Below are 15,003 nucleotides of genomic sequence, written 5' to 3'. Positions count from 1 at the left end.
AGGTAACATAGCGGCTGACTTCCATCGTTGCGTATGCTAAGTCAGAGGCAAATTTATTTGTATTACATTTTCTAACGGAAGCACAATATAGGCAGCAAGTAATGAAGGAATAACAGGCGAACGTATATTCGTTGCCTCCTTGCCTCCAGTGCTTACCTTAGGTGAAAGCTCTTCCACCTAGGAGAGAAAGTCAGGGTTTTTGTTAACAGTTAACTTACTGTTTAGTCCTCGCTTTTCGATCAGATAAACATTAAAATTAATTCGTAGCTTGCAGAAATAATGCGTCTCTTTCTTCGCAGTGCACCTAAAGTGAATCTCGGGCAGCCAGTCCAAGGAAACATTTGTTACAGAATAAGACAGTTGTCTTGTCGCACTAGCGGGTGTCAGTCCTGCCGCGCTTCCCCCCCCCCCACTCTCCCTCCCTCCCTCCCTCCCTCCCTCCCTCCCCCGTTTCCGATGGTCGCGCCGCACCCATTGCCTCTCCGCAATCGATAGCATGACTCAGGAGGTGAGCGTAGCCTCCAACAAATCAAATAAGGTTATGGCTTCAGTGAAATAAGAGTTCATTTCACCCGGGAGGTATCAGGGACGATACTCAACAATTCCTAAAATTTTCTGTCATGCTTTTTCAAAGACACAAAATAACTAAGATCTGGTGTGTGTGTGTCTGTCTGTCTGTGTCTTTTATTATTACATTACTGGCTTCTGCAGATGAGGAAACCGAAAAAGGAACCTTTAGAGGTGCTGCATGGTTTATATGGGGTAACTGTCAGCCAAAATCAGTTATCTCTGCGAAAACAGTATAAATGAAACAAAGGTACATGTTCCACACATTTTGGTTAGAGAAAACGACGATAAATAATGAAGAAGCCGTAAGTTATTTTGAAATAGTGTACCATTTAAAGTTTCGGGCTCGATCCCATCATCAGATGGTAGCGTTGACTTTTCTGCGAGTTTTGCATTTGTGTCCTAAAAAATAACAATACTTGTGATTACATATTTTCATACTTACATGTGCTCTATACATTGTACTTACTTAATGAGAAGCCCTTCGCCACATAAGATAAATGTTTGAGCTTCTTTCACAATCGATGCTGAATACTGGACTGAACTAAATAAAATATGGCGGATACATTTGTTTACATTGGCTGCTGCTGATTCGCTGTGCCAAAGAGCATGATGTGTGCACAGATTGACAAACTTCTGGAGTTACTGTAAAAAGGTACTTCACAGGACAAATAATTTTATACTGTTAGACATTTAATTATTTAGGACTAAAGATGTTGTTAATGGAAAATGAAAGATTTTCTCTTTCAATTATTACTTATATCCTCTCAAATTACAGGCGTTGTATGAAATTTTGGAGGTGCATTTGATTTTTTAAACTTCCACCATCTCGTGGAGATTGTTTCTTTGATAAAGTTACCAATTCAGCATCTATAATTTTCAATGATACTGAGCAAAACCTTCTAAACAAGGGCCTAAAACGTAATATTGCACCTAAAGCAAATAAGGATAACAGTAAATAAGTAATTGTTAAAACTAAAATTGCACATGACATAGCTAAATAATTGCAATAAATGTGAAGCAGGTAATAAAATAGGCTAATCGAAAAACTCGCACAAGCAAGACACAATGCAAATTTTTACAAGAGTCAAATGATCTCCAATATAGTACTCCAGGAGAATAAAGCACTTCTAGTTACAGCAGACAAATGAAGGGTTGCAGTAGTAATGTATTAAGATGGTTATGTAAATAAGCCATTAATTTTTAAGAAACAATATAAACGAAATTAATTTCGACCCAACCATAAAATTACAGGCTAAGCTCAAAAAGTCATCAAAGAGTGAGACTTCTTCCTAACCTCAACTGAAAAATGAGTGCACAATGAACAACCCTTCAATCAAAGAACTTCGATCACATTCAAAGACCCAAAAAGAACATTACCATGTACGTCCGAAAGTGAACTCGCAGTAAAACCCTTTCAACAAAAATCAGTAAAAACTTAGATCCTCACTGAAGCCTTCAAATTTGAAGGTAGCTTTTGTGTAAACGAAAGCTATGACCTTTCAGAAAACATCAAAGATATTCCCATACCAACCACAGCCGGATTCACATCCTTTGGTATACTTAGCTTGTGCACAAATATACCAGTAAAAGAATGTCTCGGTAATTAAAAATAACTTAATTATAAAACTATGTCTACTTCAAATTTGGGTTCTTTGAAATTTCAGTCAGTGGTTTCACATAACTACTCCAGCACTAATAACAAATTTTATGAACAGGAAGATGATCTTGCAATGGGCAGCTGAGTAGCTAGCCTGCTAGCCAACATTTACATAAATTATTTAGAAACACCCTTTCTCAATACCAATATCAGGAAGGGAATCGTATTTCCAGTGGCATGGACGATAATATCGGGCACATTGCACAACTTCATCGACGAAGTTCAACAGAGAGATGGGGAATGTAACAGCAGAGGTATACAAAGGCCAGTTGGCTCCGTCTGGTGGTGGGAAGGAAACGACAGCATCACCAGAAAGTGGTCACTAATGCGAAGATTGTCATGCGGTGACCAATGTAGCAAAGCCAAAAGACTGAGGGAAGAGAGAATTAAATGACTAACAAGAAAGGTGCCTTAGGACAAAATGAAATGGATAGAAGAACCATAATTGAGGAGACATATCATGGTCTGTGAGAAGCAGGTCAATTTGAAGGTAGGTAAATGCTGCAAACAGTAATCGCTGGAGGAGGACGTTTGCACTGCTATTGCCTCCAATGATGTATGAAAGGGAAATCCATTCTACGGATCCCTCCAGATACTCCTTGGGGACCAGGACCAGCATGGTTCTAACAGAACGCGAAATAATCACGGAGTATTGGAGAATGGTCATTAGTGAAGTGTGGTTCTTGGAGAGCAATGCAAAGTGTGAAAGAGGAAAGAAGGTACTGAAGTTCAGGAAGGTGATAGCAGTACCAATCAAAATTCAACTGAATGATCACGTGACTCGTGGTCAGGTTAGCTATGAAGGGGGCTATAAGTGTTTGTCAGGCCACAGGATCACTGCATGTCACAAGTGGGGACAGAACCACAAACATCAGCTCTGACCCTTACTGCATGCGGAGATCTGGCTCCTTTAGGGGCACCAGAGGAGCTGTGTCCCGATTCTTCTTGATTACCATCCTCCTGTCTGCCTCCTCCCGCCTCAACCTTTGGCAAGCAAGATTCATTCAAGAGCAATCTGCACTGAGCACAGGGACCCAAAGGCTGTGGCTCCTTCAGATACTTGAGTGTCAGGCATCCAGTTGTGGGTGGAGTGATTGGAGGGGGGTGGGGAGTTGCTGATAAAGTAATTATGGGAGAACCCTGTCACTTGTGGACACTGAATATTTTTCTGGCTGGGTGTGGGAAGTAGCTCCTAAAGAACATATCACAGGAACCATGGGAAAGGAGGGTGATAGATCTATTTTGGGGAAGGTTAAGGTAAGAGGGGCAATGGTCGAGATAGTGTTATTTTAATCATATCTACAGGATGTAGAGGTTCGTTTTTCTTCCATGGCTCTGTATACAACATGCAGTCAATAGATTTGTATTCCTGGATCTTCTGTTCTTTCTTGAAAACTGGGCAAACTGGCGACCATGAAGGTGATGATCGATGCAGTTATACACAAAAGCCGAATGTTCACAAGGACTACCTTTGCGGAGTGATCACTCACAGTTGTTGCATCTAGGGTCTGCCACGCAGCACGATGACATCTGCCTGAAGTGTGAATATTAGAAGTGCCTCTTAGGCAGTGGGACATGGGGTTTCATGACACACCTGTACATCATGATTCCTTTCCCCACGAGGGAGGGGCAGTGCACAACCGGCTATTTAGGTTGGAAACAGCAACTGATAAGCTATTTCTAAAGGATGACACCTTGTCTATCTTCTTGACCTCCATAAGGCATATGACACCCCTTAGTGCCACCACATTTTACTCACACTCCGTGACTGGGCTGTTCGAGGACCCTTACTATTTACTAATCAGTTTTTATACTGCTAGTTGTTCTGGGTCAGTTGACACTTCTCACCTCCCAATAGAGCCAAGAAAAGTGTCCCATTGCGCTCTAGATTGTCACACTCTTAATCACCATCAATGGCCAAGTGACTGCTGAGCCACTGATCATCCCTGCATGGTACGTTGTCGATTATTGCATTTGGTTCAAATGGCTCTAAGCACTACGGGACTTAACATCTGAGGTCATCACTCCCCTAGACTTAGAACTACTTAAACCTAACTAACCTAAGGATATTACACAGATCCATGCCTGAGGCAGGATTCGAACCTGCGACCGTAGCAGTCGCGCGGTTCCGGACTGAAGCGCCTAGAACCGCTCGGCCACAGCAGCAAGCTTTTACGTTTGGTATAACTACCACTTGGTAGCCTCTGCAGAACACCAGCTCTAATGTGCCATGTGATGGGCTTCTGCATGGCCTGATCCCCATGGTTTGATTCTATCATATAGAAAACCTGGGGCAAGCATTTTGCCATTATACCATACTCCATCTTGACCTCTTAGGTATCCACCAACTGAATGTTGTAACACAGTCTCGTTTTTGGGCCCCTTTTTGATAAAAGTTGACTTGACTCCTCCATATTCTCCTTATTCGCCAGTTGAAGATTATCTGCATGCAGAATCTTAATGTTTCAGTGGGTCCTCGTTTTGTCCCAATTGCACTACAGTTGCCAGGTTTATGGCTTGGTGGCTTCTCCAACTCTAAATTTTTACTCAGTCCTCCATCATGGTGTGCATCTGGCCACTGGTGTTTTCTGGACTAGTCCTGTAGAGTCTCCTTGCCAAACCAGGGATCTTCCCTCTTCTTGATGGTATCAACTCTTGGTCTCTTATGCAATCGCCTTTGGACAATTCCCTGGTCATTCCACATATCTCATTCTCTTTGCCTATGAGAGGTGTTGTCTTCTTGATACCAGGTTGGATTACCAGTTGGTATGTGCCTTGCTTTCCTCTGCCAAGATCGTCATCCCTCCATGGACCATGCTCCCAGCGTTTTCTTATGTACTCCCTCTTACATGGTGCCTAGGACATGGACTGCTGATCGCCAAGGTACCAGACTCCTGAAGGTCCTAAAGGATATTTCCTCCATGAACTTTTGGCGTCTGGTATGTCCAATTAGTGTTCCAGGGTGCTACCATCTTCTACACCAATGGCAGTAAAACTGTAAATCAGACAATACATACTTTCACATTTCCTACTGAGATGGAACGCCACTCGCTGCTGGGTACATGTTGCGTGTTTACAGCAGAGTTGACAGCTGTTTGCAGAACCTTCCATTTTATTAAGGGGGGCCTCCCTTGACCGTGTTCTAGTATGTACCGAGTCAACGAGCAGTCTCCAGGCTAACAACCAATGCTATTCTTGCCACTCTTCGGTTTCTGCTATTCACGATCTTCTCACTAACCTTCGTCATATTCCCTGCTTCATTGTCTTTACCTGGATCCCAAGTCATGTAAGTATCCCAGAAATGAACTGGCCAGCCATTTGGCTACAGCAGCATTTCTTCACTCCCTCTTAACTTTGCCGATCGCAGGTGCAGATTTGCAAGTGCGTGTGGGATCTGTGCTCGCTCGGAAATGGAATGACATCTGGTGGGTTACTGCCCCATCTAATAAACTCTGCACAATCAAGAAGAGTAATGCGGCATGGTGCTCTTCCTTCTACTTCTCGTGGAGGGAGTCCACACTACTGTGTCGTATCTGCATCTTTCATACTAGATTAACCCACAGTTTCCTTTTATGTAACGAGCCACCCCCACATCGTTGTGATATCTTGGTGGAACACCCCCTCCTTTTGGCCCTTCGTGCTAAGTACAGATTTCCAGTCGCATTGCCTCTAATATTGCTGGACGATTCTTGGATGGTTGAACTGGTTCTCCGCTTCCTCTGTCAAGTGGTTTTTATTTTCAGCTACAAGTTTCTGATACACCTACAGACCAAGGGCATGCTGGTTGAAGTTGGTGCATCTCCCGCCATATGCTAAGTCTGGGAATTCCCTACCGTACCTCCTTGACCATGCTACTTTTTCTTCTCTCTTTTACTCTGTTTTAATCACATGCCTCCTTTCTGTCACTCCCAATTTTCTATTTTGTGTGTCGTCCTCTGTTGAATAGTTGGCGCTCTTGACTGTAACTGATGACCTCGTTGTTTGATCTTCTCCTCTCTCTCTCTCTCTCTCTCTCTCTCTCTCTCTCTCTCTCTCTCCCCCCTTCCCCCATCAACGAATCAACCAAATCAGGGGACTGAGGTCAGTCTAGGATCCTCAAGGCGTATGTGGTGTAAAATGCAATATAGGGTCTTGCATTTTTGTAGTGGATTATGCTATTGGGTATGCTTGACAAAGAGTATGACAGTTTACCATTCTTGCCACATACCGTGGCGCATTTACCCTTCCTTGAACAGTCACTCTAGTTGTCATACCCAATAGGTAAAATTCCAGATATCACAGTTAAGTCGCCCAACACCATGCAGTTCTATTGTGTGTCGTATCGTGTCAGCGATTAGAGGCATGGAAACTGGATAGTTCAGCCCGGTATCTAGTAATATGTTCCCAAAGATACGTGGTGACACTCCGCTTGTAACATCTGCGCGTATTTCAGCTGTCGTCATCCGTCTATTGGGAGATTCCGTCCAAAATCCTACGCTGTTCCCGTCTGGTGGTTCAGGAAGGACCCATACCTACTGTTCTTGGTATATTTTTGCTCTGAGTCCTCGTCACGACTAATACCATTGTACTACACTCGACGGTCCATGTTTGTACAATGCTCTTATATTCCTCATGCAAATGATTGGACCTATTCCAAGATTTGATGTTTTAGATTTTGGTGTATCATTCTTTTGTCTTTCCTTACGGCGACAAGTTTCTAAAGTTTTGTTAGTTGTAAATTCATTGAAAATATTAAACAACTTTCGTAACTTTAATTTTTTCAAGGTCGATGAGTAGATAAAAGCAGTCATGAAAAGGGGCAGCCATGTATCGCTCTCGTAGGGCCCGCGAAGACAAGGTTATGCTAATTACAGCGCAAACACTACTGCTTCAGCTGACGTTCGTCCGCATCTGGAACCCATCCGGAACCCATAGAAACCCTGCTACATGGTACAGAAAGTATCCTCTGATGTGCACTGCGAATTGGTTATGGTGGCTGTGCATCTAATCTACACAAAGATTAGCCACAGGAGAGAACGTAGCAATGCCTAGAAACTAGACGTCAAGCGAACGGAATATCTGTTGTCACATTGGTGCTAGTGCTATAGACATACAGATGTTTTTTAGAGGTGAATCAGTCTTACGTGTAAGACGACCAATTTAACGTAGATATCCCGATGTTTGATAGAGCTTTCCAGATACTGAAGCGAGATTCCTGGTAACCGACAGCATGCGAAGAAATGTCTATTTTCGTAACACTTATAGTCGCGAGTCTACTACCGAAAAGTTTAAGCCACTCTACCAGATCGCCTAGTGATTGGTTGAAAGGAAATCGTGACCATAAAATAGACCTGACGTTTTACGGCGTCTTCTATCCCTCGGAACTGGTGCACATCTTCTGAACATGCTATGTTCCGATCTGTAGCTGAAAAGTTCCAACAGGTTTAGAGAAAACCAATAGTCATCACGTACTCACACCACTCATACGTAGAAATGGCTTCATTCTGTACTGAAAATAAGCTCACACAACAAAGAAAATTTAATAAACATCCCATGGCCCTAGACTTAAGAGAGCGTCTGTTAGTTGTCGGTCAAGGTATTCGTGTTGTAAGGGTTTCTATTTCCGTCAGTGTATATTCTCCTGCCGAGAACACCTTTCTTGTGGCGTGCTAGTTTCGCTCGCAGTGGTACACCAGCAGCCGTATCGACTTGACGTTTGTCCCGGGCGTGGCACTTCATTTCCGGCGTTCCGTGAAAGAGACAGATGTCTGATCTCGCGGCAGAGATGCAGTGTTATTTTTAAAAATACTCTGTAGGAATCGATTGGACCAACTCTACTTCGTCCCATAGCAGAATGGAGGTATATTTAACTGTGCGTCTTAAGCGTGGACGCGTTTGGTTTCAAAGAACATAATTTCGTAAAATTTGCTGTGTGCTCTATAAAGCTAGTATTGCGTAGGTGAAGTAGTATCTTCGCAATCTTATTACCGTATGTGACATGAATAGCAGAGACCGGCGGAAAACAATGAATTTTGCTGGAAGCGAAATATTAATAGCTATGTTTTGACATTGCCAGTTGAACATGAAGTCACAACTGCAAGAAACTTTTTTTTATGATGTTACGGGTTTCGGTCTGATTTAGACCCTCCTCAGGCCTCACACCATGTTGGTAGACGTGGCGGTGAACGGAGCAGGCGCTACGACTCCACGAACACTAATTGAGCAGTTAGGGTTCGTGGAGTCGTAGTCATCTTCTACCAACATAGTGTGAGATCTGAAGATAATCTAAATCAGACCGAAACCGATAACCTCATAAAAAAGTTACTTGAGGTTGTGGCCGTTCATGTTCATTTTCAAGTAATGAATGAACCCACTGTTCTCAAAGAAAAATGTTCTTGAAAATTGCCATTTGAGACCTGTGATTATACCTCAAAGTGATCGTAAGTACCAAAATGGTTTGCTTTTCTTCGCTGTCCCTCTTTGGGTGGCAGTAACGTTGGTGACCTATGTCAGCCATTTTTAATTATTTCTGGTAAGCAAAAGGTAAAAAATCAACGATCTAATTTATAAAATTAAGAATAGACTACGTGAAGGAAAATTAGCTAATTGGGAATGATCTACAAACGCCATATTAATACGTATTTTCAACGAAGTAAGGGAATTAAAGAATTACTCGGCACATCTGTGACAGAAGATACACTGTACATTAAGAACTGTTCCTGCCATCCCCCCACCATTCTATTTCCGTGATACATTAGTATTAACGTAACTGATAGCATGTAGCCTTCAGTGTCCATCTTACACAAGTCGGCTGCTGTAGTGTCTTCAGGTAGTGAGACACACGTAGTAACAGTAGGCGGCGGCGGCGGCGGCGGCGGCGGCGGCGGCGGTATGACGCTTTATAAACACAATATTAAAGGGACATTTAAGTGAGAAACAGCGTCTAGATCAGCACATTTATCAATTTTAATCGAAAACTGTTCAGAATGGTTCAAATGGCTCTAAGCACTATCGGACTTAACATCTGAGGTCATCAGTCCCCTAGACTTAGAACTACTTAAACCTAACTAACCTACGGACATCATACACATCCACACCCGAGGTAGGATTCGAAACTGCGGCCGTAGCTGCCAGAGTTTCCGGACTGAAGTGCCTAGAACCGCTGGGCCACAGCGGCCGGCTTCGAAAACTATCATATTAGCAATGGCAGGCAGCAACTTCATTGTAAGAGTAGTGTTTTAACGGCGAAAGCTGGTAGATATTTCAAAGGAAATGATCAAATAGTAATAGCTGCGATATAGGATTCTCTATTAACTGATAGCACAGATTTGATGTACACACGAAGTGAAAAGAATAGAATTTGTTTCGAAACGCCTCAAATGTAACGAGAAAAGTGAAAACTACGTGTTGCAAATGCAATGGCAGCATGCTAATGAAATAAAGGCTCCTTTCTGAAACCAGATGTGAGAACCCCATTGTAATAATGTCGTCTTAGATAATACGAATAGTTACGAGGCACGCGCTGTTGGTCATCCGCGGTAATCAGTTCCAGCGATATTATTGAACAACGTCTTCACCTGAAAATGGTGGTAAGATGGACCGCTGAAATACTGTCTAAACGATTGTATGATCCGGTTGAAGACTAGAAAAATATATTAAGTTACTCACTTTACAGGAATGTGTAATAAACACGTAATCAATGAATCTGTGCAACTGATTTAGTGAGAATAGCACGATTAGAAAAGTTAAGGAAATGAAAATAAATCTGCTGGAAAACATTGCTTTCAAATTGCAGAGTACGCAGTTTCTCTTAAATTCAGACTGTGGAAGCTGGAACTGGCCGCACTCAGTTAGATGTGCGGCAATTAAGAACAGAAGTTAACTGAGCTCGGTTCAGGACGCTAAACAGCAAAGGCCCACATGTTATGCCGGCCGCGGTGGTCTTGCTGTTAAGGCGCTCAGTCCGGAACCGCGCTGCTGCTACGGTCGCAGGTTCGAATCCTCCCTCGGACATGGATGTGTGTGATGTCCTTAGGTTAGTTAGGTTTAAGTAGTTCTAAGTTCTAGGGGACTGATGACCACAGTTAAGTCCCATAGTGCTCAGAGCCATTTGAACCATTTGAACCCACATGTTATAAAACATAATTGATGCGTTTCGGGCAAGTCTGTTCGTCAGAATACCAGAAACTACCTTAATACAAAGTATATTATCGCGTGGAAACTTTAACATCGGTGCTCAAAGAGGTCATCGACATACCACTTCACCCGATAATTTCTGTGAATTTACGTTCTTCTGGGCCCACATCGTGATATGACTTGAAATGACATTGTCCCATATTTACAATGTCCGGTGCTTCAATTGAATTTCTTTATCGCAGTAAGCCTATTTCGGCTGTAATTGCCATGTTTTTTACGTTCATGTCACTTCGGTGGCTACTGTCACTTATTAAATTGCTGTCTGACTGTTTGTCAGTTTTTTAGCGATCTTGTGAGATCTTGTTGGTCCTTTCTCACATCAGTCGATGCTGTCCAACATATTTTAGTTTATACTTGTATTGCAACGTATGTCTGACAGCGCATTAGACAGCATCCAGTGATGTGAAAAGGACCAACAAAGTGACACAAATTCCCTAAAATACAGTCAGTCACAGAAACCAATTTAATAAGCGAGATACTAAAAAGATAGTACCCGGTACAGTAAGCGACAGTACCCACCTGTGTGGACTGTGCGGCTGGTCGCGGGGGAGGTTAGAGTCCTCCCTCGGGCATGGGTGTGGGTTTGTCCTTAGGATAATTTAGGTTAAGTAGTGTGTAATCTTAGGGACTGATGACCATAGCAGTTAAGTCCCATAAGATTTCACACACATTTGATTTTTTGAACCTGTCTGGAATGAAAGTCAAAAACAATTAGACCTTGATAATGGCAATTATAGCGGAAATAGACTCATTGTAGTGGAGAAATTAAACTGAAGCAGCGGACTTTATAAATATATAATGTATAATTTTTAGTATTTATAATGTCGCCACTTTTTGTGAAGTTTGTTATTGGTATTCTAACGACAGGACATGACCGAAAGGCATCAATTTTTTAACAATTGGATCCTTGTTACTTAGAGATCTGAATCAGCGTTCAAGTAGTAGTCAGGTAATGGTATAATGGTAGCAGCCGTTGAATTAGATCTGGTCAGTTGTACCTTACCAGGAGCAGGTAATACGTAATTATCTACTCTCACTAGATGTTATCCTCTGATTCATCAACCGTTATTTGTTTAGAGTGTAAATTCTTTTCATATTTGTTGGGATATTTCTTTTCGCACAGACGTGAAACCCTTACGAATTCATTTTCGTTATATAAAATTGTTGTTCATGATAATGGTCCTGTAATAACAATTTGTATGTCAGAAATTATGGTGCATTAATTGTCACTTGGTATTTCCCACCAGGAGTAAAAGTATGAGCTACGGTTTTAAGGGTCGAGTAGCACAATGACAGTTCATAGTGGAGAGTGAGAAACGGATTTACGCTTTTGTTCGGGTTTTAACGAAAGTCTGTAAAAAGAAACGTGGAGCAGTTGTATCTTGAACTGTGACATGTAAAAAAGATTATCAACAGAAATGCTACTCGATGTAGTAAAAGGCTTTAGTGGTAGACCTGTATGTGACGTGAGAGTCGTCGACAGGTGACGCGCAGCCGGCGCCCCCGGAAGGCGACAAGCTGCGGCTGTACTCGATGGCGTTCTGCCCGTACTCCCACCGCGCCAGGCTGGCGCTGGAGGCCAAGGGCGTGCCCTTCGACATCGTCAACATCAACCTGCTGGACAAGCCCGACTGGCTCACCTCGGTGCAGCCGCAGGGCAAGGTGCCCGCGCTCGACGCCGGCGGCGGCCAGATCGTCATCGAGTCGCTGGACATCGCCGACTTCCTGGACGGAAAGTTCCCCGAGCCACCACTCTGGCCGGCCGACGCAGACACCAAGGCGCGCCACAAGAAGCTCATCGATGACTTTGGCAAGGTGAGCTCTTCTCACTCACAGGCTGAAACATATCCTGCTGTGCAGATATTGCGCTCAAGAATTATTTTCGAGAACTTCTAACAATCTTTCTTACGGGTACGTGCACGAGCAAAAGTCTTAAAAATTAGAAAAACTACAACACGACGCGTGTGTTTACCGTTTGACGCGGCTAACCTGGGTTGATTGTCCAAGCACGCAACAATAAATTGATGCATACTTTTTGTAACTTACAGTGGTTCGACGCATCCACAATTTTAATTTCGTTTGCGAGACAGTAGATAGCTGCAGTTTTTTGTTCCTTAGCAGTAGTATTACAGTGAGGTTAAAAGTCACGGGATATTACCTAACATGCTGTCGGACCTCCTTTTGCCCAGCGGTGTGCAGCAGCTCGACGTGGCATGGACTCACCAAGTCGTTGGAATTCCCCTGCAGAAATACTGAGCCATGCTGGCTCTGTAGCCGTATCTAATTGCGAAAGTGTTGCCTGAGCAAAATTGTGCCCGAACAAATATCTAGATTACGTCCATAAGCGTTCGATGCGATTCATGTTGGGCGGTCTGGGGGGCCAAAACATTCACTCGAATCATCCAGAATGTTCTTCAAACCAATCAGACACAACTGTGGTCTGGTACGTGGCATCGTTGTTTGGGAACATGAAGTCCGATTGTGGCTGCAAATGGTCTCTAACTAGCCTAAAATTACTATCTCCAGTCAATGTCGGTTCGGGTGGACCAGGGGACTCAGTCCATTCAATGCAAATAGTCCAAATCATTAATCACCACCAGCTTCAACAGTGCCATGTTCATGGGGTTGGGAAACTTGCATGGAGTGGCATTTGCACGCGCCCTGGGGCTCTTGCAGGAATAACCGGGTTTCCCAGGCACAGGGATACTAAGAAGTCTATCAGTTCGGCACAGCTGCTCGTCAGAGATGGCTCGTGCCCATCCCACAGCTTTGAGCAAGCACGTATCGCTTCACTGTGGCTCATTAATGCGTTTTGTGGCAAATTTATTCTTAAGACTGTTCTATTATTGACAATTGACCATGAAATTCTATATAATGAGAACTAATTACAATGAAATGAATACCCCTAGCTGCATACAGGCGTTGATATGTCAATGGGGACAGTCGAAAATGTGTGCCCCGACCGGGACTCGAACACGGAATCTCCTGCTTACATGGCAGACGCTCTATCCATCAGATCCACCGAGGACACAGAAGACACAGAGGATAGTGCGACTGCAGGGACTTGTCTTTAGCACGCCTCCCGTGAGACCCACATTTCCAACTTTATTGTCCCGCACCATATCCATAGTGCCCCTGCCCATTATAATCATTTTTGCCATTCCCGTAAGAGTTCGGGCACTGTTTGTGCATCCGCACAGATGGTCAAATGGTCGGAGAGCCTTAACTAGAAATATATACGAAGACATCTGTTCTTTCGGGCATGTCAGAATCGGTGGCCATGCAGCTCTTTAGAATGAAATTATAATGAAATGAATACCTCTGTCGGGACACATTTTCAACTGTCCCCGTTGACTTATATCAACGACTGTATGCAAGTAGGGGAATTCATTTCATTGTAATTTGTAATCTCATTCTAACGAGCTTCATGGTGTACGATGGCATCTGTTCTTTCGGACATGTCCGAAAGCACAAATATGAGAATGAAATTAATCATCTCTCTTAATATTTTGATGCTGCAAAGACCCTTTTATTCAAACATTAAACATAAAAACAAAGAACGTCAATGAACATTATTTTCTTTTTCACTAAATAATGAATGTCTGGCCCCACTTTCCAAGTATTCTAATTCCAAGACAAGCTCTAGTATTCCTCCTGAAAACAAAAATGTATTTTGATAGTGAAAATGTTGCAAAAATTATAGACATTATTCCTCTGCTCTCATATGATGAACACTTCTACATCGGCTTTACACTATTCTTCAAAATGTACATGTGTACATATTCTTTTGCATGTAATCTATTGTAATGTTGGTGACTGAATCTTTTCTTTGTGGTAAAGGTTTTGAAGCACATTAATAGAACACTAAGCGTATCAAGACACCATCGCACTGAATCGTTCATGTTCATGTGTCTGACCGCTTTGAAGTTCCTAACCCAGCCATAATGTTACTTTTAATCCCTTTAAAAACAGCTACTTTCCGTTTTAAAGGGTAACTCCACCCTAAAACGTTAATTTAAAAAAATTAATGGCCATTTCACATCTTTTGAATGTTTGCGCTCAGGTCCGGAAACGATTTGGCTGTATTCGAATTAAAAATAAATCTGAGAAATGTTACAAATACGGACTGCGTAAGGGGCTGTGGCACACTGAAAGATGCCACAGATAATTTTTGATTGATACCACCATCAAATGGAGCCACAAGTACTCTGAACTTGGCATAAACTCAAACTGGGACCCCCCTGCGGGTTCGGGGGTTAGAATAGGCCCCCGGTATTCCTGCCTGTCGTAAGAGGCGACTAAAAGGAGTCTCAAACGTTTCGGCCTTATGTGATGGTCCCCTGTCGGGTTTGACCTCCATATCTCAAAATTTTTCCGAAGAGCGAGCCGATTGGGGAAGGGCGCCTTACTTGGTGCATTGTGTCCGTGTTGTGTTGAGAACTTTCGCCATCTTATTCGTCGTTGCATTGCAGTCTTGCCCGCTCTCCATCTCTTGGGCATCGATGCGCCCCTGCGTGCACTTTCTGCCAAGCACTGTGCAGGGCCATTTTCTGCACTGACGACGCCCATGGACCACATGTCACCTAACATCCAGCACGGTA

General features: G+C 43.1%; 1 protein-coding gene across 1 annotated transcript in view; it reads left to right on the top strand.

Annotated features, from left to right (window-relative positions):
• The window catches only part of LOC124546254 (pyrimidodiazepine synthase-like), a 90,183-nt gene that overhangs the window by 33,980 nt on the left and 41,200 nt on the right, over nt 1–15,003 (top strand). Inside the window, exon 2 of the mRNA XM_047125023.1 lies at nt 11,886–12,217. Within this exon, the coding sequence (XP_046980979.1) occupies nt 11,886–12,217 (332 nt within the window). The remainder of the gene's footprint in view (nt 1–11,885; nt 12,218–15,003) is intronic.

Source organism: Schistocerca americana, chromosome 1, assembly GCF_021461395.2.
Source record: "Schistocerca americana isolate TAMUIC-IGC-003095 chromosome 1, iqSchAmer2.1, whole genome shotgun sequence".
NCBI lineage: Eukaryota > Metazoa > Arthropoda > Insecta > Orthoptera > Acrididae > Schistocerca > Schistocerca americana.
The sequence above is the reverse complement of the archived record's forward strand: the minus strand, read 5'-3'. Positions and strand labels throughout refer to the sequence as shown.